The following is a 21,421-nucleotide window of genomic DNA, read 5'->3' on the forward strand; positions in this document are numbered from 1 at the left end:
GAGAGTTTTATCGATTGTGTGAATGGATTGGGATATGGAGGTGTTATGGGATGTGATGAGGGGAATGGCATTGAGAAGAAGGGTAATGGGCAGAGGGTGGAGGTAAGATGGATGGGTATTGTGGTGATGGGATTGTTAGTTTCTGGGTTTGTGAGTCTGTGAGTGAGTACGCTGACCGAGATTTGGGTCAACGCTTTGTGCCAGAAGGATGTGGAGAGGGATCGGGGGTCACTGAAGCAGAGACCGAAGGGTCGGTATCCGATATCCCTAGAGAGGTCTCAACATCTACATAGACTCTCGTTCATGAGGATTCAGGTTTCCAAAGCATACAGCCAAATGCGAGTAGTAGCATACTCGCTCTCAAATAATTTCAAGACATCATTAATTCACTGCTACGTCCAATGGCTCTTGACAGCCATATCATGACACATATATTGCAAACATCCATCTAAAAGAGGGAGAAAGGTTGAGTGAGCGGTATCAGGAGGTTCTGAAAGCAGGAGCTCGAATCGCACTTGTAGCATCGGACGAACTTCGGCGTTTCTGAAGCATCTTTGTCTACAGTACCACCCTGTCCATATTTATGAAAGTCATTGCAGACTGCTATGGTGGCATTGGCGACGATAGTAGGCTTTTGAAATGTGACCCTGATATGTGGCATTTTTGTGTACAGATTCAACTTGGAAGAGAGTGCTGGTCACAGTTTCTTGTCACCCGATGGTTTTGAAACAGAAGGCCTGAATGAAAGCATCAAGGTGGGCTTCAAGCGCTAGCGAGACAGACAGCAAGAACGATCGAATCAGCGACCCATCTGCTCTACCAAGGGGAATGGAAGGCAGGTAATAATGAGAGAACAGAATCACTCCACACTTGCTTGATACTGTCATAGACTAACTATTGAAATGCATCATAGTTTCGCAAAGAATATTGTTTCCACGAAGAGGATTTTCTGAGAGGTTATCCCTATGGCCACACACGTCTCAAGAGAGCGACTGTACATTTTGATAGCATACAATGAAAACCCTTATACCTCAGCATGAGATATAAGTTAGTTATTCAGTTGCGACCTGGCTACAGTCTTTAGCACACGAGGAGGTTGAGAATCACCATGACAAGACGAAGCGTATAGGGAAATTGAACATTGAACATTTTGCGCTTTTTGGTATCTCTACATCTAAAGAACATCCTCTAAATGTTCGAGAAGAAGAAGGTAGGGTTTCTAGACATGATCGTTAGCAGTTGATTTTATCACATGGAAATTTGGAGGAGGAACTTACGCAGGGACGGCATTCTCAGCCTGAGGCGGCAACTCGGGCAACTCAGTACCCTTGGCAGCGGCAGCTTCACCCATGCTGGCAACAACCTTGCCGGCCTTACCACCTTGCTCGACCGAAATGACTTCGACGCAAACACATCTTTGCACTGTGCTCATCAAGCCAGGGACCATCTGGGCGAGCACATCAACCTCGTTGTAGGCAAGCTTGCGCTCGAAGACAGTGTTCGAGTCAATGCCACCCTCGAGGCTCTTCTTGAGGGTTTGGATGAAAGGCATGGCCTTCTTGCTGTCGGCCTTGTCGACCTTCTTGCTGATTGCCTTCATATCGATGGTCAAGCCATCAAAGGCCTCGCGGACCAAGTCGATGACCTTGGATTGCCAAGTGGGGTACTCAGTTGCCATGAAGATGGTCAACTTCTTGGGCTGCTTGGGGTCGTAGTTGGTGGCCTTGCCCTTGGTCATACGCTTCAACTGAGCGCCCTCTGCAGAAGTGATGTTACCGCTAGTTTGGCGGACGTACTCACGAGCGGCAGTAAGCTCGGGCTTGGTGGCGGGAACTTGAGGGAAGAGCTCGTTCTGGACAGTGCTGGACTTTCCAAGGACCTCGAGCCAAATATATTCTGCCCAGTGGGGTGCAACGACGGTGATCATCAGGGCTTGCAGCTCGACGTACTTGCGGACAAGGTCCTGGTGCATACCGATACCTGAAGACTTGGTGATCTCACGGTAAAAGTCACGGGCGCTGGTGAAGTCGTAGAAACCGGACTTGAGAGCAGACTTGTAGTTAGTGGCAGAGTAGTGCTCTCTTGTCTCACGGACCAAGCCATTGAGCTCGTTCTCGAAAATGTCATCCCAGAAGGATCTCTCGCCAGTGCGCTGGACGCAGTCGTTGTTCTTGAGACGCTCGTTCTTGTTAACCTCGAGGTAGTTTTCGCCGTCCTTGAGGATGCGAGCTCCCTGAACAGTCTCCTCACACCACTTCCTCAACTCAAAGAGCTTGAGAATGATGGCATTGGCGACGGTCTCCTCGAAGTTGGCATCCTCAATTGAGTCTCCAGCATCGGCAAGAGACACACGGGTGGCATCTGCACCGAACTTCTTGGTCGCATCGTACAGGGTAAGGAAGTTACCGGTACTCTTGCTCATCTTCTCGCCGTTCAGGAGCAGATGGCCGTTGGCACGAATAGCACGAGGCCAGTACTCGCGGGGAAATAGAGCGACGTGAATGTAGAGGAAGAAGGTCAAATGGTTCTGGATGAGATCCTTACCAGAAACACGGATATCCAGGGGGTACCAGTACTCGAACTCTCTGCGCATGGCCTCGAGAGTTTCCTTAGGGATGTCGCTCTCGACGTCTTCGCGTCTGCAGAATACGTAATCCCATACCTCATCAGTCATCTGTGCAGCAGAGACCTTACCAATACCTTGTGTTTCTCCGTAGATGTCACCATGGAGGTAATGACTAATGGTGTAGTAAGCCATGTATACAGTTGAGTCACTGAGGGACTCCACCAAGAATTGTTGATCCCAAGGAAGCTTGGAGCCAAGACCGTAAGAACGAGCGCAAGCCCACTGACCCAGCCAGTCAAGAGTTTGTTGGAAGGCGTTCTTGGCCTCAGTGGAGAAGGTGTTAAGCTCGCCGTTGACGTGGCCAAGAACCTCCTGTTGCCAGGCTTCATCGCCATTCTTGCCGTAGTTCAAGTACCACTGATCCAGATGTCCAGCAACACACGAGTCACCAGAACGAGACATGACCTCGCCATCGGGTTCAGCGTAGTTGAAGGCGTTGCCGGCGTCAATGAGGGTCTGTCTAACCAGAGGCTTGGCCTCCTCGACAGACTTGCCCTTGTGCTCACCGTAGCACATGGTACCCTTGTAGAAGCCCTCCTTGTAAGCAAGGTCCTTGGCCTCAGCAAGCTGCTTGGTATCCTTGGGTGAGGCGATCTTCATGTCCTCGCACAACTTCTTGGCAGTCAGATTTCCATAAGTGGGGGTCTCAATTATGGGAAGAGGTTCAAGGTCAGCCCACTCTTTCTTGATTTTATAGTAGTCAGCCTTCTTGACCAGATCTTGGATGGTGATGTAGTCGTCAGGCGAGTCAGAGGGAACACAAGTTACAACGCCGGTACCCTTTGACGCCTTGACGGTCTCCATGGGCAGAATGCGGACGTTCTCGTACACTGACAGAGGAGCATTGATGAGAGTACCGATAACGTCAGAACCCTGCAAATCGGCGACCTTAGGGAAAACTCCCCATTCAGGGAAGATGCCCTGGAAGGCCATGTTACGAGCAGCTCTTTCTGTGACAAAGTAGTACTCAGTCTCAGAGACCTTATAGATGCCGTATTCGATCTTGGGAGACACAAAGCAGCAGGTCTGCCCATACATAGTCTCAGGTCGAAGGGTAGCAGGGACAAAGTAGACGTTGGCGTTCTCGGGGAGCTTGCCAGCGAGGATCTTCTGTGCGGGCTCGGCCCATTCCTGGACCTTAAGCTTCAGAGCAGTGTACTCTTGAACGCCAACACCCTCACCGGAACTTCTGTCGTGGTCCATACATGCTTGTTTATCCTTAGGCGAATAGACAGTGTAACGCTTGCCAAACTTGATCTTGCCCAACTCCTTCAGGCGGTTCATTTGCCAGCGAACGAAAGCGTCATAGTAAGGGTTCCTGTCGGTTGTAACCATACTTCTTCTCCAGTCGACTCTGGCACCAATGTTTGTGAGATCGCGCTCGCAGAGAGCAGGGAAGTGATCGAGCCAGTGGTTTGGGTCAGCGAATTTGTGGATCTCCTCCTTTTGAAGGCCGAGGGCACCCATGATCTGGAATTGGTACTTCATCGAAACAGCCTTGGCTGCGGCCTTGCTCTTCTTTGCGCTGAACTTTGTGATGTCGGCCTTGGTAGTCTCTTGGGTAGGAGCGGGCACGGCATCTTCCTCGGCGTCCTCCTCTTTGTAGTTTTCGAAGTTCTTGCCGAACATTTCCATTTCGCGTGCGAGCTTGTCAGCGCAAGACTTGATGGGCATGCCGGTACAGTGGTATCCTTGGGGGAACAAGGCTCTCTTGCCCTCCATACGTGCCCATCCAGTAGCGAACTCGACCTTGGAAGCGGTGAATGCGTGACCTGCGTGCAAGATGCCGTTCTACACCACAGTTAGCATACTTCTTGTATTGACAGAGGAACGGTGAAGCCCGTGCCATGTAAGGGTATGCCATAGTCCCCATCTAATGTTTTGATTAGCATGTTTCTATGCAGTTAAGGTACTTTGACTGCATACAAACTTGGGTTGTTGCTCGCGAAGCTCGGCGGGGGTGATAGAGTGGAAGGGAACATCTTGAAGCGAAGGAGCGTTCGATTGGAATACACCGTCTTGCTTCCACTGTTGCTGGTACTTCTTTTCGGTAGCAATGAGGGTGTCACGCTTGTCGGTCTGTTGAATTGCTGGTCAGCATCGAGCAAAGTACAGGCTTCATGAATTCTCGTGACTCACGTTCTCAATCTTGAGAGTACCCTGAGTATCCTGAGGGGTGGCCATGGTGAACGAGCGGTATTGAAGTGGCCTCGAAGACAATACCCGCAGATTGCGCAAAGAAAAACTGAGCAACGACGTGGTGGGCAAAGAAAGGTCGCTTTGCTCAAAGGTCGGAAAGAGTTGCTGTGCGATGGCGGCGCTGCGCTGCGCTTGCCAAAAGTTTCCCCGGATGACTTTTGTTTCGGACGCCCGCCAGTTTGCCTTGTTTGACACCGCATTACCGCCCTCGAATCTGCCCACGAGGGTGCATCTTTTGTTCTGTAGAACATCCGGCCATGTTTTTCCCGACGTTACTACGGAGGGCAGCCGCTCTGCCCAAGTTCGACTTTGCGAGGAACCCGTACAAAGCAAAACGCACATGGCCTCCAGACTTTACAAAACTCTCGCAGAAGCATCAGTTCCGCCTCGAACGCCGGTACCGTAGGAGGGCAAAGCTGAAGTGGGCAAGACCGACATGGACAAAGTTCGTCAAGCTGTCCACCTGGGCTACTATCTCGTGTATGTACACATTCAAGTCATGCGACCCAGACATGCTAACTTCATACTCAGTCGTCGTTGTCTATGGTCTACTGTTCATGGACATTGAGGAAGGCACCGTCTTTGGCACTGTATGTCGACTATTCTCACCTACTTTACCAATTCGAGCTGACATGTTTGACAAGATCCGAGACTTCTACGAGAGAACAACCAACGACATGTTCGGCACAGCTAGACGAGCTCCTCCTATCAAGCCTCGTGCTACCACCGAACAAGATCAGTCCGCGTCATGACCTGCTGTCAAAAGAGACTATAACACAACATGACCTGTCAAAGCCTCTGCTGTCCCCACCTGCCAACGTATGTGGGTAGCCAATTCGCGCCGTACAGACACAAGAGTGGGAGTGACAAATGGAGCACAAGCTCTGTGCAAGACTGTACTTAAGCACATGCTCATGCCGGAAGCCTAGTCTGCGAACTCGAGGATGCCTGCAGTAGAAGCAGACGATGGAAGATTGAAAATGGCAGAGTGCTGAACTGCTTGAGGTCGATGCTTTCAGAGTTTGGATTATTAGCTACAAAGCAGCCCTCGGGTCAACCAAGAGGGCGTAATTAGTGTATACATGCCGCCAAGCTTCGGCATATTGTGTATGAACATCCAGCAATTTATCGGAGTCGAAGCCGTTCGTCTCGTTGCTGTGCGTTACTGTAGAGAACCTGTCTGAAACATTCTCGACAGATGGTGGCGGTTTCAGGCTGCCTCTGGAATGCAATCCATGCCTTTTGCGTTCACGTGGCTGGTGATGGTGATGAGATATGGATCCGTTCTTGAATTTGCTTGGCAGAATCAAGATGCATGTCTTTGTCAGAGAGATGATCATCTGCCCGCCCAGATACCAGGTCCAAGACCACCAGTGCGACTGCCTTCGTTGACAGGCCGCTTAGCGACCTTTCCTTGTGCCTTCACTCCTTGTACCACCCTGTGAAACATTAGAAACGAGCACAGAAAATTGTTCTCAAAGACGTACTTGTCCAAGCCTGTCTCAATCACGACACCACCAACGATCATTTCGCCCAGGACTGCATGTAGCGTTTCGAAGTTGAAGATGAGATCCAGTTCGCAAACGTTCTCGAAGAGCCTGTCCAGTGACTCAACAAAGACTTGGATCAGATCGAGCAGAGCCAAAGGAGACTCGGTGCTAGTGCTGATGACGATGAAGTAAAGAGTGGCATAATGGCGATAAGTGACCAGAGATGGAACGTCGTTGTGAGAATCCGATACTGCCTCTGCCGACTGAGCCGGAGCGAGAAGAGGTGGCAGTGGTAGGAAGTTGCATGCTGATGATGGCCGGGCAGAAACCAGGGTAAAGATTTCAGAAATCAGACGTTGCTGAACAGCAGTATCCTACAGGAATTGTTCAGAAAATATGCTGGTAAAATGGTATCTGTATGTCATCGCACCAGTTGTGTGTAGAATTTGGTCAGACGCGGTTGGCCATTGTTATTGAAAACCAGGACGGCGTTGATCATTGCTGCTACTCTTGTTCAAGTATCTGTGTCGCCGGAGAAGGATGGATTTGAGTCAAGTTAATGTTCGAATTTTGGCCCTGCACGTGGTTGTATGGTTCAGGAACAAGCACCAGGATGCGAGACGCTGTTCAGGATCCACAGGCCCACCTCCACATGTGCCAAAGTTTGTCACATTTGTTCTTCTACGTTTCGCAACGAGAGATGCGCCGAGTATGAGGATTTGATATGAGATGGACGAAATCGCCTTCAGCCAGTGTACTCAGTGTAGCTTTCTCCTATGTATATCTTCATGATTCTTAGTAGCCCACAATCTCATGAGCATGTTATGTGATATGGATGAAATAAGAGGTATGGGTCTGGACCCCGCATTGGTCAAGCTCATCGTCATTGCTCTGCTGGAGCTTCGGTCTGTCGCAAACAAGTTCACCTCACCTCGTCTCTTACACCTCAAGGCACTGTCCATTGATCACTACAATCATCTCCATCAAAACGCCCTCCCATCGTCTCCTACTACTTCAGCCTCACAATTGCAATCATGTCGGCCCCTAGATCAGTCCGTTGCTTGCGCCAGGCAGTCCGCAGCCTTTCGACTCGTCCTGTAGCTCCCAGATATCTACCCAGACAAGCTCTCTGCGCATCACAAGTCGCCCCTCGCTGCTTCGCCAGCTCCTCGCGTACCTTCAAGGGCATCCTGCCTGACACCGACGAGCCCACACTCAAGGAGAGTGAACCTCTGCATGAGATCAACGACCCTACACCCATTCCCGTTGAAGAATACCACGAGAGAGCAGACCACTACCTCGAGGAACTCGTCTCCAGAGCCGAGGAGCTTGCAGAGGAGAAGGAAGGTGTCGACGTCGAGTTTTCGGTAAGCATTGGTCCTCGCCATAACTCACTGCGTATGCTGACCAACCACCAAGGCTGGTGTCCTCTCCATCACTTACCCTCCCAACGGCACCTACGTTGTCAACAAGCAACCCCCAACCAAGCAAATCTGGCTGAGCTCCCCCATCAGCGGTCCCAAGAGATTCGACTGGGTCGTCTTGGGCGAGTCGCAGCAACAGAAGGAGGGTGCTGCATCAGGCGACTGGATCTATCTAAGAGATAAGACCAGCCTGACCACTTTGTTGAGAAAGGAGCTGGGCATAACCGTCGGCGAAGAGTCGACTCGTCCTTAGCCGAACACTAGCCGAATCACAACCTTCCAATTGCACGACGGCATCCCAAACAGACAATCTCCGAGCAAATGCATCCACCTCCCTTTGCAGACATTCACCAACTCCTTCACAATTCTGTGCGACTCTTTGACCTACAGTTCGACTGCCCGGATGCGTGGGAGATGAAGAGCATGGGTGCCTGCAACTGTCGCGGATGTCTTCCGTACAGTCGTATTATAGGGTTCGCATGTTACCAGCCTAGAAGCAAGGACAATAATGTCCGGCCAGATACGATATCAATGTAAGGACTGATTTGCTTTAAACGTACCTACAGTGAGGAAATCACCTTTGGTCCTCCTATATCCGCCGTTGCCACGTCGCAACTGTTTTGACCACTCCTTCTATTCCAATCACTGCCTGCGGTTCATGTTTGTTTGCTCTGCGAACGGTAATGAAACCGGTTTACAGCGGCCACAGGTTTCAGAACCTAAGGATCCCTTGCCGGGCGTTTATTGTGCGTCCACATTTGGGCTGTCCAAACTCTCCCATTGACAGGTAGCTCAATCTCATAAACGAGTTATAGCGTTGTGTCACTCCTGCACTCCGCACTTTCTCACCTTCGTATCCAAGATTCTTGTCCCCTCGCCTCCTCATCCTGCAGCTACAACGCATCACCATGAGTTTGGGTTGCTCCCTCACGATCGCCCGGTCTTACAGGTAGTTTTGCAATGTACCCTTGAATCAGCCGATACAGTGCCTCTTTCGCATATGCAGGTTTAGGCAATTCCGGAAGTTCGAGGAGTCGAGGTAAGTTGAGGCTTGAAAGGTTGTTGCGGGGACAGTTGTTCGCTGCAATGACCTCGGAGAAGCACCAACGGTCTCACACCGTATTGCCCCAGCGGCCTCACATGCTGTAAACAACAACTACTCATCATCAACTGAGACATCTCATCCTCAGAACGGGATTACGAGCTGACGACCAAGTCATACTCATGCCGGCATTGACCATGTGACTCTGATTGTATTGGCCCAACCATTTATGACATGCTCACCCCAGCCACCTCACTGCTCAATGCTGAAGATCCCTCTGACCATCATCTTTCGTTTCCTTGCTGTTTCTTGCGCATAGATCTACTACCTGCAGGCCATCTAAATGTACACTGTACCTCATCTCGCAAGCCGGTGACGGAGGGCATGCAGCACAGGCGCCACCATGGCATCACGCAGGACGTTCATATCCATGCGACCGTTGGACGTTGGGCGGTGGGAGATCAGAACGAGCTCACTAGAAATCGTGCTTGGATGCCGGCTAGCCGTAACGTCTCTGATTCTGATTCAAAACCGCTCAGGAACAGAAACACACAAGCAAAGTAACATACGATGCAACGAAGGAATCGGGATGGACCGAGAACCAAATCGTGTGATTCGTAGTGGCTACGAGTCTGCCACAGAGACAACAACCGCGGAGGGTCTGGTATGAAGCATCGAAAGCAGATAGGCTTTTGTCATGATGCGTCGATCACCTCTGCCGATGGCACGGGTCTATTCGTTTTTGGTCAAGCACGGTCAAGCCGTGCCATACAGCACGGAAACCTTACTCCTCTTTACCTTGCGCTCCGCCTCCAGGCCAGATGCTTGATGGCTAGATTTGAGTTGCGAATGCTGCACGTGAGTAGACCTATGTCACTAGCTCGTCACGGCAAATCATGAAACGAGCACAAATTCATCCATGATCCATGGTATGCAGCTTGAAGCTCACAGAAAGTCGTCGTGTTCGAGTGGGGCGGTGGGATGTGTCGTTCCCTTGCCGGGCTTGGCCCGTAAATCCCTCCCGCAGAGCGCAACCCTAACATGGGCCCATCAATAATTCTCATCGGCTTCATCGAGCACGTCGTTGCCTCGGCGAACATCTTGTTGCATCTTGGCCCAGCAAGCAAGGGAAACATAATCTCCCAGATCATTGTGCAACGATTCTCCTGCAGAACAAATCTCCAAAACAATGCCTCGACTAACAGCTGAAAGCTGTTGAACCTTTCTTGCCCAAAACGTCCTGCCAATTCCTGCCAATTCCAACAAGGCTGAATGGCCTTAATTCGCGCGTGGGGGAGGCGCTATACGTGCGTGCCACTTTGCGGAGAGGAGGATACTTTTCCCAGAGAAACCCCGCTCTATGCATCAATGCTCTCGATGCACTGCAAGATGGGTGATCGAAAACGCGAGTATGAAGAAATGGCTGGGCAGTGGGTGCGGCACATGTTATGCGAGTATACGAATGCAGTGGTCATGGAAAGTCGCCAAAGGAGGTTGCTTGGGTTTCTATTTTGGTCATTGACTTGACTTTCCAAGAAAGGATTTACGGTTCGGAGGTTGGAGGTTAATGATCGTCACTCTTCAACGAGAGTTTACGAGTCGATGTTGTCAAAAGCCCGAAGCATCGAGACGTCACGGAGAGATGGCTGGAGTCAGGATACTTCTTCGGTGCTTCTTCTCACAAGTGAGGGTCCGCATGTGCTTGAGGGTTGCTGATGAGACGACTGGAAACAAAGACATGCAGGTTGCTGCCGCTCGCCTGCGGGTGTGATTGGGTGCGCTTGCATGCTTCCCGCCTGTCTCTCCCCGCCACAGTTCAGTAGATCCTGGGTTCGTCACGCAGTACGACCACTAAGAGCCGCAATGCTTGTCGGTCACTGTTTGGATGGACGTAGGTTTGAGCAATTGACCGGTTTCGTCCTTCATCTCCAGATCACTGGTACGACTTGGGGCCGCCGAGCCGGTTTCTTTGCCAAAAGCCTGCTCAGTCAGCCGCTAACCTTACGAAGTACGTCCGTTTCCAACCTCTGCCCGTTGATCGCAAGCGGCCAACGGTAGGTACGTAAGTGCAGAGCGCTAACAGGCCGTGTTCGTGAGCCAAGCGCTGGAACCATAATCCGGTGGAGAGGACTAACGCCGCCTGGCCCAACCACCCCTCTCTGGCATTCCACGGGATAATGAGCTTGGGATATAAGAGGTAGGCACATTCCTCCCATTGTTGCTGCTGTTTACACATCAACTCGACTCGACTACCTTAAGAAGTCACTCTACAGTTCGACCATCGTACCTTCCTCTGGTTACAGAACTCACTTTCGCTCTTCGACCTTCATCTCTGTCACCCACACCTGTCGTTAACATCAACATCCATACTACTTGCACATAATCACCACTACATCTTCTCAACACCTTATCACCATCAATATGAAGTCCTTCGCCATTGCTGCTGCTTTCGCTGGTGCCGCTGTCGCCTTCCCTCAGGGTGTTACTCAGGCCATCTCCCCCAAGTCCGGTCCTCCTGCAGGCTGCTCGGAGAACCACGCCAGCCCCTTCAGCATTTCTATTACCAATGTTACCACCAACGGCAAGCGTGACCTCGAGGCCCGCAAGGTCTTGACTATCACTCTTAAGGACGGTACCTTGACCGATGACGAGGGCCGCACTGGTTACATCGCTGCCAACAACCAGTTCCAGTTCGACAAGCCCGCTCAGACCGGTGCCATCTACACTTCTGGTTTCTCCGTCTGCAGCAACGGCACCCTTGCCATTGGTGACTCTGCCATCTTCTACCAGTGCTTGAGCGGTGACTTCTACAACCTCTACGACAAGTCCACCGGTGCTCAGTGCTCGCCTATCTACATCAACGTCCTCGACACTGGTGCTGCTGCCTCTAGCGGTGCTGCCACCCAGATTGGCGACGGTCAACTCCAGGCCCCCACCTCTACCGCTGCTCCCGTCACTCAGATTTCTGACGGCCAGATCCAGGCCACTACTGGCGCTGTCACCCAGATCTCCGACGGCCAGATTCAGGCTCCTACTTCGACCGCTGCTCCCGTCACCCAGATCTCCGACGGCCAGATCCAGGCCCCCACTGGCAAGCCCGTCACTCAGATCTCCGACGGTCAGATCCAGGCTCCCACCACCGGCAAGCCTGTCACCCAGATCTCCGACGGTCAGATCCAGGCCCCTACCTCTGCTGCTGGTAAGCCCGTTACTCAGATCTCCGACGGTCAGATCCAGGCTCCTACTGGTGGTGCCACCAAGGCTGCCAACGGCACTGTTGTTGCTGGCGCTGCCACTGCTTCCTCAAGCATTGCTGCTTACACTGGTGCTGCTGCCGTCCCCACCTTCGCTGGTGAGATGCTCCTCGCTGCCGGTGCCTTGGCTGTTGCCTTCCTGTAAGCGTCTTAACGTTTGCATGAGCACTTTCTTTCTACATCCGCTCTCACGACCTATTCATGTTAATAATAGGCACATTGGGCTCGTCTACCTCTACTAATGTTTGATCTGGGTGGAATGAGATGCTTCCGAAAGGAAGGTAATAAAGACGATCAACGTCTTGGAAAACATTTCTTATTTGCATTTTCTGGCTGGCATGATACCTTCTCTTGCATACCGGAGCCTGCTTCTTTCTGTCCTTCTTTGTGCATATAGCCTTTACTCTTTTTTCTCGGATAGATAATTGGTCTATCAATGGATTCATTTTTCAAATTCAATCAGCTCTCTCTTGCTTTTTTACTGTGACCTATCTCTGACTATCTCCAAGTTGCCTGCATCGACACCCTCGCCTTGGCCTTCGCATTGACGAAGTAAAGAGAAGCGACTTTGATCCAGAGACGCGTCGTCATGCTTCTCTAGTGGAGCACTTAGTGAACCCTCAGCAAGCCCTGATACAATACCTTCCAAAGGAAGTGTAGCTCGCTCTCTTGCTGCAGCCAACCGCGCCGTTGATCCTCATTCAATGAATACGCTGCCCAGCACGCGCTCTCGTCGCGATCTCGGAGTTTCTTTGTTTGTACCCAGTCCACAGACCACGTATCATTATTCGCAAGACTTACTCATCCTCGACCTTATCATCTCTGGAAATCACCGATTAGGTTTTGTCATACAGCACTGTATTTGTATGCATGGTCCCCTTTATGCAGGAACCCATCACCATGTTCGGAATCTTGAGCTTGGCAAGCGACGTCTGACTTTCATGCCGAGGGCTTCTGTGTCCGGCGCGTCCCAACAGAAAGCCAAAGTCGCGTTTCTGGGGAATGGGCAGAGACATGGCCGGGTTTACGGCGTTCCCGCTGTCGCTGTCTGTCGCTCGCTGCTGGGGTATGGTGCGACACTGCGATGAAGCGGGAGCTTGGATGTTGCGATTGCGCGATCACGGCAGGATCTTCGGCAGCATAGATTGAAATGGTGGCAGAACAAGGACAGAGTTTAAAAGTTGAGGTTTGACTTGAAGGGGAAGAGCGATACGAAACATACGAGGTTGTCGAGGACGCGGCATGGGATAGGGGATATTGTGCTTTATGCTGAGCATAGCCATCTCGAGGCTGAAGCGAGTATGTGCTATCGTGTTGGCCTCAGTCTCGACGAAAATGACAGTAGGTACAGGCCATGAGGATATTATGATGACTGTCGCCTCCAGAAGCATTTACATGACTTTTCATAACTAGACCTTTGATCGAGGAAGCTCTGATTGTCCTTAAGTGGTCACGAACGATGGTGTCGCAAAGGAGAGCAGGGTGACCGTCAAAACAACATTTTTGCTGCACGTAGAAGACAAAGCAGGAGGTCCTGCAAGGAAGCCGGACGGGATTCTAGTCTTTTCTAGCTTCCACTGATCATGTCTATCTTGCATGACTAGCTGGTTTGAAGTATATAGAAGAGATACCAATATGGTGAGATGCAGAGCGAGTGCGTTGTTTACAAAAATCTAACCTAGTGCTTTCCCAGCAGATGCGCATGTCGGCGGAAGATACCTGGGCGGTCAACTGTGTTTTGTTGGCTTGTTGACACACATCTGCTTGGTTGACTGGGTAAGAGGAAATTGGAGAGTATGCAGGGTGAAAGAGCTGATAGTGTCACGAATCGGGAAATGAGTGCTGCAAGGCATATCAGATTGGAGATCATGCTGCAGGTGCGTTGCTCCGGATCAGCCTGAAAGGATTCCTTCTCGTGCTCATCCATCCGTTGCATCGTATAACCGTAGCCTACTCTTGACGATAAACATGTGATTCCAGGGCGCAAGCTTTACACATGGGAGACAACCGTTGAAGCAGTTCAGATAATGTTTTGAGAACGAAAGTATGATGATAGATTGATTTGATATGAACTTGATGCTATATAAAGATTGCAAAGCTTGATTGATCTGTGTCTTTGAGATGGTCAGTAAAGGTTCTGGTTCAAGAAACAAGACCAAAGTGTAAGGTTTAGAAAGGAAAATCAGACATCCAAGGAAGATATTGCGCTCAACGACCGTCTAAGATAGGTTCTAGGCGACGGCTAGCGTGAAAACTGCGAATGTGGTATGGGTTTCATCATAAAGGGGTGGTGTTGTGTTGACAGGCAGGTAAAGAGAGTGAAGCGACTAACCATAGTTGTTGACGGGTGTCGACGAGCGCTCTCGACAGGCCATCGACACCCTGTCGTATCCCAGATATCCCTTCTCTTTATCATGGTTGATATGCGATGCGAACCCTGTACTTTGGCGCATGTTAGCACGAAGATCTGCGAAGGCATAATGCGAAACAACAAAGTTTTGGTTGTGGGTGTCAGACAAAAATATACTGGCAAGTATACAGGCTGCCAGCGACGGCTGCCCGAACAGATAGTCTTCGTCAAGGTCGAATCTGTTGGGAAAAGAAGACATGATTGTAAAGTTGTCATCATTCGGAGTGATGATGGGAAGAAATGAGTGCGCAAAGATGGACGAGATACTCACAGATGCTACAGGAGCCGCCGAATGTCGCGCAGAAAGGCATAGCAGATGCGCGAAATTCTGGCAGCGACGAACGACGGCGAAATCTGGTGATGAAAGGATTGCTGCAGGGAAGAAAGATTCAGCTTGATCACAAATAAATACTGTCGTCGATCAATGCGCCCGGCAAAACTTCGCGCCTGCCAAGACCAAAATGTCCATGCTTTGCTTGCTATCGGCCTGTCCCATTAGGTAGTCGCAAAGAGGGATCTAGTTTGGACCATGGACCTAGTCAGAACAGCACGACCCGCGATACATATTTCAAATCAGATATCCGTTGACGGAATGATGGTCAGCTTCGAGTACTGATGGTGTCGATCCATGTGCATACATACGGACGAGAGGACAGAGTCGACTTGGGCAGTAGGCTTGGCAAGGTGTTGGATAACAAGCGCAAAGTGCTCATTAGTCGTGCACGAGCCTGGTCAGCGGACAAATCACAACCACGGGGACTGAATGAGGTGAGCGTCGAGTGAGACGAGCGACGATTGACTGGCAAGGCATTTTGTGATAGGCCGAGTTTGCGTTCGCATACCATCGTGCAACTTTGAAACAGTGTGCGCAAAAGTTCTATCAAGACGGGCTTCAGGCGTGTGCATGAATCAGTGGGTACTTTTGGTGAGAAGTGGTAACTGCTGGACCCAACGTTGGCCGACAAGCGCCATATTCGAGACTCGGCCGCTGCGAAGCTCGTAGAGCCGGTCGGAGAGGACGCGCCCGTTCACTACTACAACTCTACTGTCGCTCGCTCTCCCAGTGCCTGCCTGTCTCAAGCAGACCCCGGTTCCCTTGACCAGTGACCACCTCAATTCTGGTACTTGTCCTTCGCTCGCGTCTTTTTGGTCTTCGCAACCATCGTCGCGGCCTTGACGACCCTTGTCGCCCACGCACACGGCACTGCCCTGTACAGTCCGCTGTCGCTGTCGCTTGTCCAGGCCCGAAGGCGCGTCTTCCACCCACCACCAACTCCACCTCTGCGCATCCAGAGCGACAGCATCTTCGACCAATCTCGTGTTCATACATGCATCTGAGCGCATCTTTCATCGCGCTCTCTCCAATTCACACACCCCATCGCGCGTCGTCGACTTGACCAGCTTTCGTCTCTGTCGTCGTTGATTTCACGCGTTCGCTTGCTCCCCTCCAACCATTATGATGCAAGGCATGTCTTTTCCTCCGCACCCGGCGGGCATGCAACCAGGTGTGCCCCACGGTCATCCAGGAATGCCTCCTAATGCTCAGCATATGGGCCAGCCGATGCAGATGCCTGGTGTCTCGGGCCCTGGTGCTCCTCATATGGGTCAACCAGCTATGATGGGTATGCAACCCGGCCAGCAGAACATGCCTCCTGGTATGGGTCCCGGCCCGGGTGGTGGCATGATGCCGCAACAGTCCATGGGTGGTCCCGGTGCAAACGCCATGGCCATGAGCCACCTCAACCCCCAAAGCCACATGATGCAGCAGCATCACCAGATGCAGCAAGCAAGTATGTCTTGATTCTGATAACCATTGCTATCAAATTGATGCTAACAATCCTCGTCGTAGTGGCCAGCAACCCTCAATTGATGATGCAGCAGCAACAACACCTCGCTCGTCAACGGCAGATGATGGCAGCGCAACAAGCCCAGCAACAACAACAACAACAGCAGCAGCAACAGCAGCAGCAGATGAATGGCATGGGTATGGGTATGGGCATGAACGGCCATCCAGGCATGAGTCCTCAGCAGTTTGCACAGATGCAGGGAAACCCTGCCTTCCAGAATGCACAAATAGCCAATCTACCGCCCCAGCACATAATGCAGCTCCAACAGATGCGACAGATTCAGGCTGCTCAAGCACAGCAACACGCGCAACAACAGCAGCAACAGACGCCGCATCCTCAGGGTCCTCAGGCTCCCGCAACGCCTCAGATGCAGCAACAGTCAATGGCCCAACACATGGCAATGCAGCATGCTTCGTCTCAGGCTTCGCACCAGAGCGCCCCTCAGAACAGTCAGGCTCCACCACAGCAGCCGCCGCCAGCTCAGATGAGGAGTCAGTCGCAGATTCCATCTGGTCCTGAAGGTCAAGGACAGGCATCACAGCACGCTCAACCTCCTCAGCCTCAGCAGCCACAACAACCTCAAGGGCAACCTCAGCAACAGCAGCAGCAGCAGCCCCAGCAGCCGCCTCAACAGCAGCCTCCGCCTCCACAGCCTCCAAGCGCCCAACCCACACCACAAATGCAGGCACAACCGCTACCTCCACAACCCCCCTCCTCCCAACCTCAGCAGTCTAATCAGCAAACTCCCCAGCAACCGGGCTCTGGTCAGTCTCAGAATCAGCCGCAAAATGCTCAACAGCAACAGCAGGCGCAGCAACAAGCTCAGCAAGCACAGCAGCAGCAACAGATGACTGCTCAGCAACAGCAGCAGCGCCAGCAGATGATGAACATGAACAATATGAACATGATGCGTCAGCAGCAAGCAATGGCTGCTCAACAGCAGCAGCAACAGCAGCAGCAACAGCAGCAGCAGCCGAGTCGCACAAGCAATGGCCAGTTCATTCTCAAGCTGATTCAGTTCTCGGACCATCTCAGCGCCTACAACTCAACTGTAAGTCAAACTTCACGAGTCGAAACATTCAAGACATCTGACCAGTGATACAGTCGCGTGAGACGAACTCATCAGAGCACTGGGCGAACTTCGTGAATCAGTTCTGGACACCAGACGGCCGGCTCGTACAACATCTCCTTGACAACACGAATTCGTCGACCAAACAATTCATGATCAGTGCCTCTTCGCTAGCACGATACTACTGGACGTGGTTCGACAGTGGTGTGCAAAACATTCAACTCCAGCTCGAGGGTGTGAGGGAGATTCCTGCCCCCAACAATGCTCATTGGGTGACTTGCACTCGTGCTCGCTACATTTTCTGGTTTACAAACCACACCCAAGTATATCGTCTCGCTCAATCCTGCATGAACATGAACTAACTCATCTCGCAGTTGATCTGGCAAGGCAAGCTGACGGCCTCGTTTCCTGCCGGCTTGGACAAGTTCGAATCGCTCGAGTTCGAAGTGTCCAAGACTGAGGAATTTGTCCCTCGCATCGAAATTACGAAGATTCTCTCCCAGGGATCCCCCCTGATGAATAAAAGTCCCAAGTTAAGCAGAACACCGGCTAAGAAGGCAATGCAAAAGGCACAAGGCACTCTTCAGATCGAAGATTTCCCATCCGCCCCTGTCAATGAATACGCCGTCACTCCCGCTGTTATGCAATACCTTGAGGTAGATGTGCTTGTTCCAGAGTTCCAGCTGTACGACCACCTGAACTGACCAGGTCCAGGTTGCGGAAACCATCTTCTTCATGAAGGATTTGATGGAATACTCTCAGAAGAACGAACTCCGTCCCCACGACGCCATGAACCAAATGGTCGCTCAGATCGAGGAGCAGCAACAATTCGGCCAGCCTCAAAACATGGTCCCGAACCCGATGCAGCCGAATCACGCCCAGATGGCTTTGCAAAGAAACGGCATTGTTCAGCCATTGCCTCAGGGTGCTGGCACGCCCAGCCAGGCCCACATGCAGTTGCCTGGCCAAACGCCCAACTTCTCCTCGCCGTCAGTTCCCCATATGAATTTGCCGATGCAGCACCTGAACGGGCAACAGATGATGGCTATGAATGGCTCACCTCACATTGCACACCCGGGCTTGCCCGGTGGCTCTTTGATGGCCCCCAACCACATGATGGGACAGATGCATCACTCCCCGAGCCCGAATATGGGCCCGCCAATGATGGTGCCGCAGCACTCGCAGCAGGGCAACAATCCAAACAGTGCGCATCCGTCCGCATCGACAAGCCCAAACTTGAGCAGTAAGCGTCGACGCTCTCAAGTCAAACTCGAAGGCGACGATATGGGACTAGAAGGTCCACCTTCACAACGCATGAAGCCTAGTCCAGGCCTCAAGAAGAAGTGAAAACGACCATGTTTAGCTCAGCCACGGTCCGACTGAAATGTGCATTCCATTCTTGATAATCTACTTTACAGCTTGTTGCTCTTTCGAGATCTCACACGGCCAGCGGAACTGGAGGAACGAGGGGGTTTACGGCGTTCAATTTTTCTCGATCTTATCACATCTATTCTGCGACACAAAACTGGGGGAGTGGTTCGGCTCGAGAGACCACGAGAGGGAGGCGTTCACATACTTCATCTCTCCATCTTTCTGTTATACACTGTGCACCTTTCTCTCACACTTTCATATTGTCCGTCTCCTTTCTTTCTTTCCTATCTTGTCATTTTGTTCTGCGTTTTCTGTTGAAAATGAAAGGAAGAAAGCTACGGCGCAGCAGGGCGTACATACTTTCTTCGTCTTCGACTTGGGCGGTTTTGTGCTTAGTCTTCTGGGAACCATTCAACGAGAATAAGACGTCGATCATGGGTGCTTGCAATACGCTTATATATATGCCCTTTTTTTTTTTCCCCTCTTGTTCCTGGGAAGGGTGTGTGAATTGTACATTACTTGGCTCTACCCTTACCAATTTCTCTCCATCTTTGCAATATCATAACTTGTTATTTCATGCATTTTGTAAGCCGGGGTGTTGTTGAGGGTTTCATAGCGAGGATCTTGCTGTATACGGCTCCTGTCAGTCAGCAAAAAGGTTCAGAGACGTGTTTAGGCTGGAGTGGTATGCAATGAGGATCACGTCGGTTGAGTACAGTACTCAATGTAAAGAGCACATAGTAGAAGGACTCGTAAAGTAAGGCCACTGTCTCATGTTCGCAAGGCCGATGTAACTTTATGTTGGCATAGTCCACGAGACGAATAGATCTATCACTAGATCCATGTGTCTTGTTACAACGGAAACTACACGACAAAGTGCCTTGCATCGTAGGAAGAACACAATATATTGCCTGCGAAGAATGCCTCTCAATGATCATTAACATTATTAGACTTTCATCAACATTCGTAACAATCTCGTCATCGTGGAACAAAACCTCTACCATCTCTGCGGCGACTCCATCCTTCGGCTCCGCCTCTCCTTTTTGCCTTCCCTCTGCTTAGCCTCCCATTTCTCCTTTGCATCCCTCTGTTCCTCCTGCCTATCTTCTCTGTAGATTCTAACCCTGTTCTCCAAGATGTTGGCTCCGATGCCACCAAGGATGGCCCCCAGCGCCGTACCGCGCTTCTGGTGACGATCGCTGGTCTCGCGGCCAATGTAGCCACCGATGAGCGCGCCTGCAATACCTGCTCCCAAGCCCAAAGGTCTACTGTCAAACGCCATCAAGGGACTATCGTGGAAGTCACGACTTGAGGAACGAGAGCGCGAGGACGAAGACCGGGAGCGGCGGCGTTGTCGTCGCCGTTGTGAGCGGGAGCGCGATGGTGAGCGATCCTTGGGTCTGGAGTATCTGGCCATTTCGTTGTTTACCACAGCCCTGTTCGAGGATGTTGGCGGGTAGTCCTCGCGAAATGACGGGCGTGGTGAGCTTTCGTAGTACTGAGCTCCTTGTTGATATGGTATGTACGGAGGCGGATCTGCAACGCGAGGATGGTAGCTTTGTCCTGGAGGAGAGAGTCGACGTTGGGGCTCAATGTCTCGATTATCGAATCGTCGTGGTCTCCTGTCATCGCGATCATCTCGTGCGTATGATCTTCGTCTTCGTCTCTGGTCGTAACTATCCTCCGAGCCACTGTCATAGCCACCATCACGTCCGCGTGCGTCGTTCATGTTGCTTTGGCTGCTATTGTCTTCGCGACCGCTCCGGTGTCGATGTCGATAGTTGTGTAATTTGTCGTATCCTTTATCAAAGTATTTATCGGTGGTTTTGTCAAAGCCTTCTAAGCCAAGTTCCTTTTCCAGACAGCGTCAGAATGTAGGATTCGCGTGAATATGTTCGTCTGCCCAATATGGATATGCGACTTCAAGGTAGGAAAGAGAAACGACGACAGAGGAAAGATTGCAAGAGACCTACAACAAAGTCGGACATGATGGACGCCTGGTCATGAGAGGGTAATACGACCAAGCCTCAGCAAATGCGCCTCTACGTAATGAGTGCCTTGGCCCAAAGATACCGGAATATTTTAAGCTTCTTGTGTAAAGTGACAAGGATGGTCAAAAGGTTGCAAAGAATGCCGATCACAGGATTAGAAACATGGAAGGACGATGGAAGGAGAAAAGATATAAGGACGGCACAGACACATCCTTCACGTCCTCCGCGAACCTCACCTCCTCCAACGCATGACGCAGTCTGATGGTTGAAAATGCCAGCGGGTCGCGACTCGCGAGAGTGCTCAATCTTGGTGGGAGTTGAGCGAGGAGCCTTGTGACGTCTTGGAGATGCAGGGATCTTTCGGCACGCGGAAGCTGTCTGGCCGGAGAACTTGCCCGACTCTCTTGATCTCACGCCAGCAAGTGCAGTTGTGCACACTGCGCCATGGAATTGAGGTGCCATGTTGTACAAATCATGGCCATGTAGCTTGTCTGGAATGCGAGTCTCATAACGTAAGGTGGTTGCTTACTGAACGTCGAGCCCAGCCAGGGTGTTGAGCTTCAGACTTCTAAGGACGCTGTACAGCTCGCTCTGATCAACACATCGATTGAGATGACGGTCCCCGAGCACATCTTACAAATCGAGCAGGAGCAAGCAAGTGTCTTTCCTGGAGAGGCTCATCGTAACAGAATCGAAGG

General features: G+C 51.3%; 7 protein-coding genes across 7 annotated transcripts; 4 read left to right on the forward strand and 3 right to left on the reverse strand.

Annotated features, from left to right (window-relative positions):
- Positions 1-1,188: 1,188 nt before the first annotated feature.
- Positions 1,189-4,810, reverse strand: M437DRAFT_84235 (leucyl-tRNA synthetase; the record flags this gene model as incomplete). Its single annotated transcript, XM_041028071.1, has 4 exons — positions 1,189-1,219; positions 1,278-4,417; positions 4,553-4,705; positions 4,766-4,810. 4 exons carry the CDS (start codon positions 4,808-4,810, stop codon positions 1,189-1,191), a joined length of 3,369 nt encoding a protein of 1,122 aa, XP_040880228.1.
- Positions 4,811-5,082: 272 nt separating this feature from the next.
- M437DRAFT_47765 (uncharacterized protein) lies at positions 5,083-5,577 on the forward strand (the record flags this gene model as incomplete). Its single annotated transcript, XM_041021520.1, has 3 exons — positions 5,083-5,305; positions 5,357-5,415; positions 5,470-5,577. 3 exons carry the CDS (start codon positions 5,083-5,085, stop codon positions 5,575-5,577), a joined length of 390 nt encoding a protein of 129 aa, XP_040880229.1.
- Positions 5,578-6,161: 584 nt separating this feature from the next.
- On the reverse strand, positions 6,162-6,814 carry M437DRAFT_47774 (AP-2 complex subunit sigma-1; the record flags this gene model as incomplete). The annotated part of the gene is made up of 3 exons (XM_041021523.1): positions 6,162-6,264; positions 6,313-6,689; positions 6,746-6,814. The coding sequence occupies 3 exons, from the start codon at positions 6,812-6,814 to the stop codon at positions 6,162-6,164; spliced, it is 549 nt and encodes a 182-aa protein (XP_040880230.1).
- Positions 6,815-7,349: 535 nt separating this feature from the next.
- Positions 7,350-7,992, forward strand: M437DRAFT_84238 (Frataxin; the record flags this gene model as incomplete). Its single annotated transcript, XM_041028072.1, has 2 exons — positions 7,350-7,682; positions 7,735-7,992. The coding sequence occupies 2 exons, from the start codon at positions 7,350-7,352 to the stop codon at positions 7,990-7,992; spliced, it is 591 nt and encodes a 196-aa protein (XP_040880231.1).
- A 3,210-nt stretch (positions 7,993-11,202) lies between these two features.
- On the forward strand, positions 11,203-12,180 carry M437DRAFT_47330 (uncharacterized protein; the record flags this gene model as incomplete). The annotated part of the gene is made up of 1 exon (XM_041021438.1): positions 11,203-12,180. One exon carries the CDS (start codon positions 11,203-11,205, stop codon positions 12,178-12,180), a length of 978 nt encoding a protein of 325 aa, XP_040880232.1.
- Positions 12,181-15,913: 3,733 nt separating this feature from the next.
- On the forward strand, positions 15,914-18,708 carry M437DRAFT_75094 (uncharacterized protein; the record flags this gene model as incomplete). The annotated part of the gene is made up of 5 exons (XM_041026354.1): positions 15,914-16,235; positions 16,295-17,343; positions 17,397-17,684; positions 17,736-18,017; positions 18,076-18,708. The coding sequence occupies 5 exons, from the start codon at positions 15,914-15,916 to the stop codon at positions 18,706-18,708; spliced, it is 2,574 nt and encodes an 857-aa protein (XP_040880233.1).
- A 1,021-nt stretch (positions 18,709-19,729) lies between these two features.
- M437DRAFT_75095 (uncharacterized protein) lies at positions 19,730-20,720 on the reverse strand (the record flags this gene model as incomplete). Its single annotated transcript, XM_041026355.1, has 2 exons — positions 19,730-20,584; positions 20,706-20,720. The coding sequence occupies 2 exons, from the start codon at positions 20,718-20,720 to the stop codon at positions 19,730-19,732; spliced, it is 870 nt and encodes a 289-aa protein (XP_040880234.1).
- Between the last annotated feature and the right edge of the window lie 701 nt (positions 20,721-21,421).

The sequence above is a fragment of the Aureobasidium melanogenum genome (genome assembly GCF_000721775.1).
Source record: "Aureobasidium melanogenum CBS 110374 unplaced genomic scaffold scaffold_9, whole genome shotgun sequence".
Classification (NCBI taxonomy): domain Eukaryota; kingdom Fungi; phylum Ascomycota; class Dothideomycetes; order Dothideales; family Saccotheciaceae; genus Aureobasidium; species Aureobasidium melanogenum.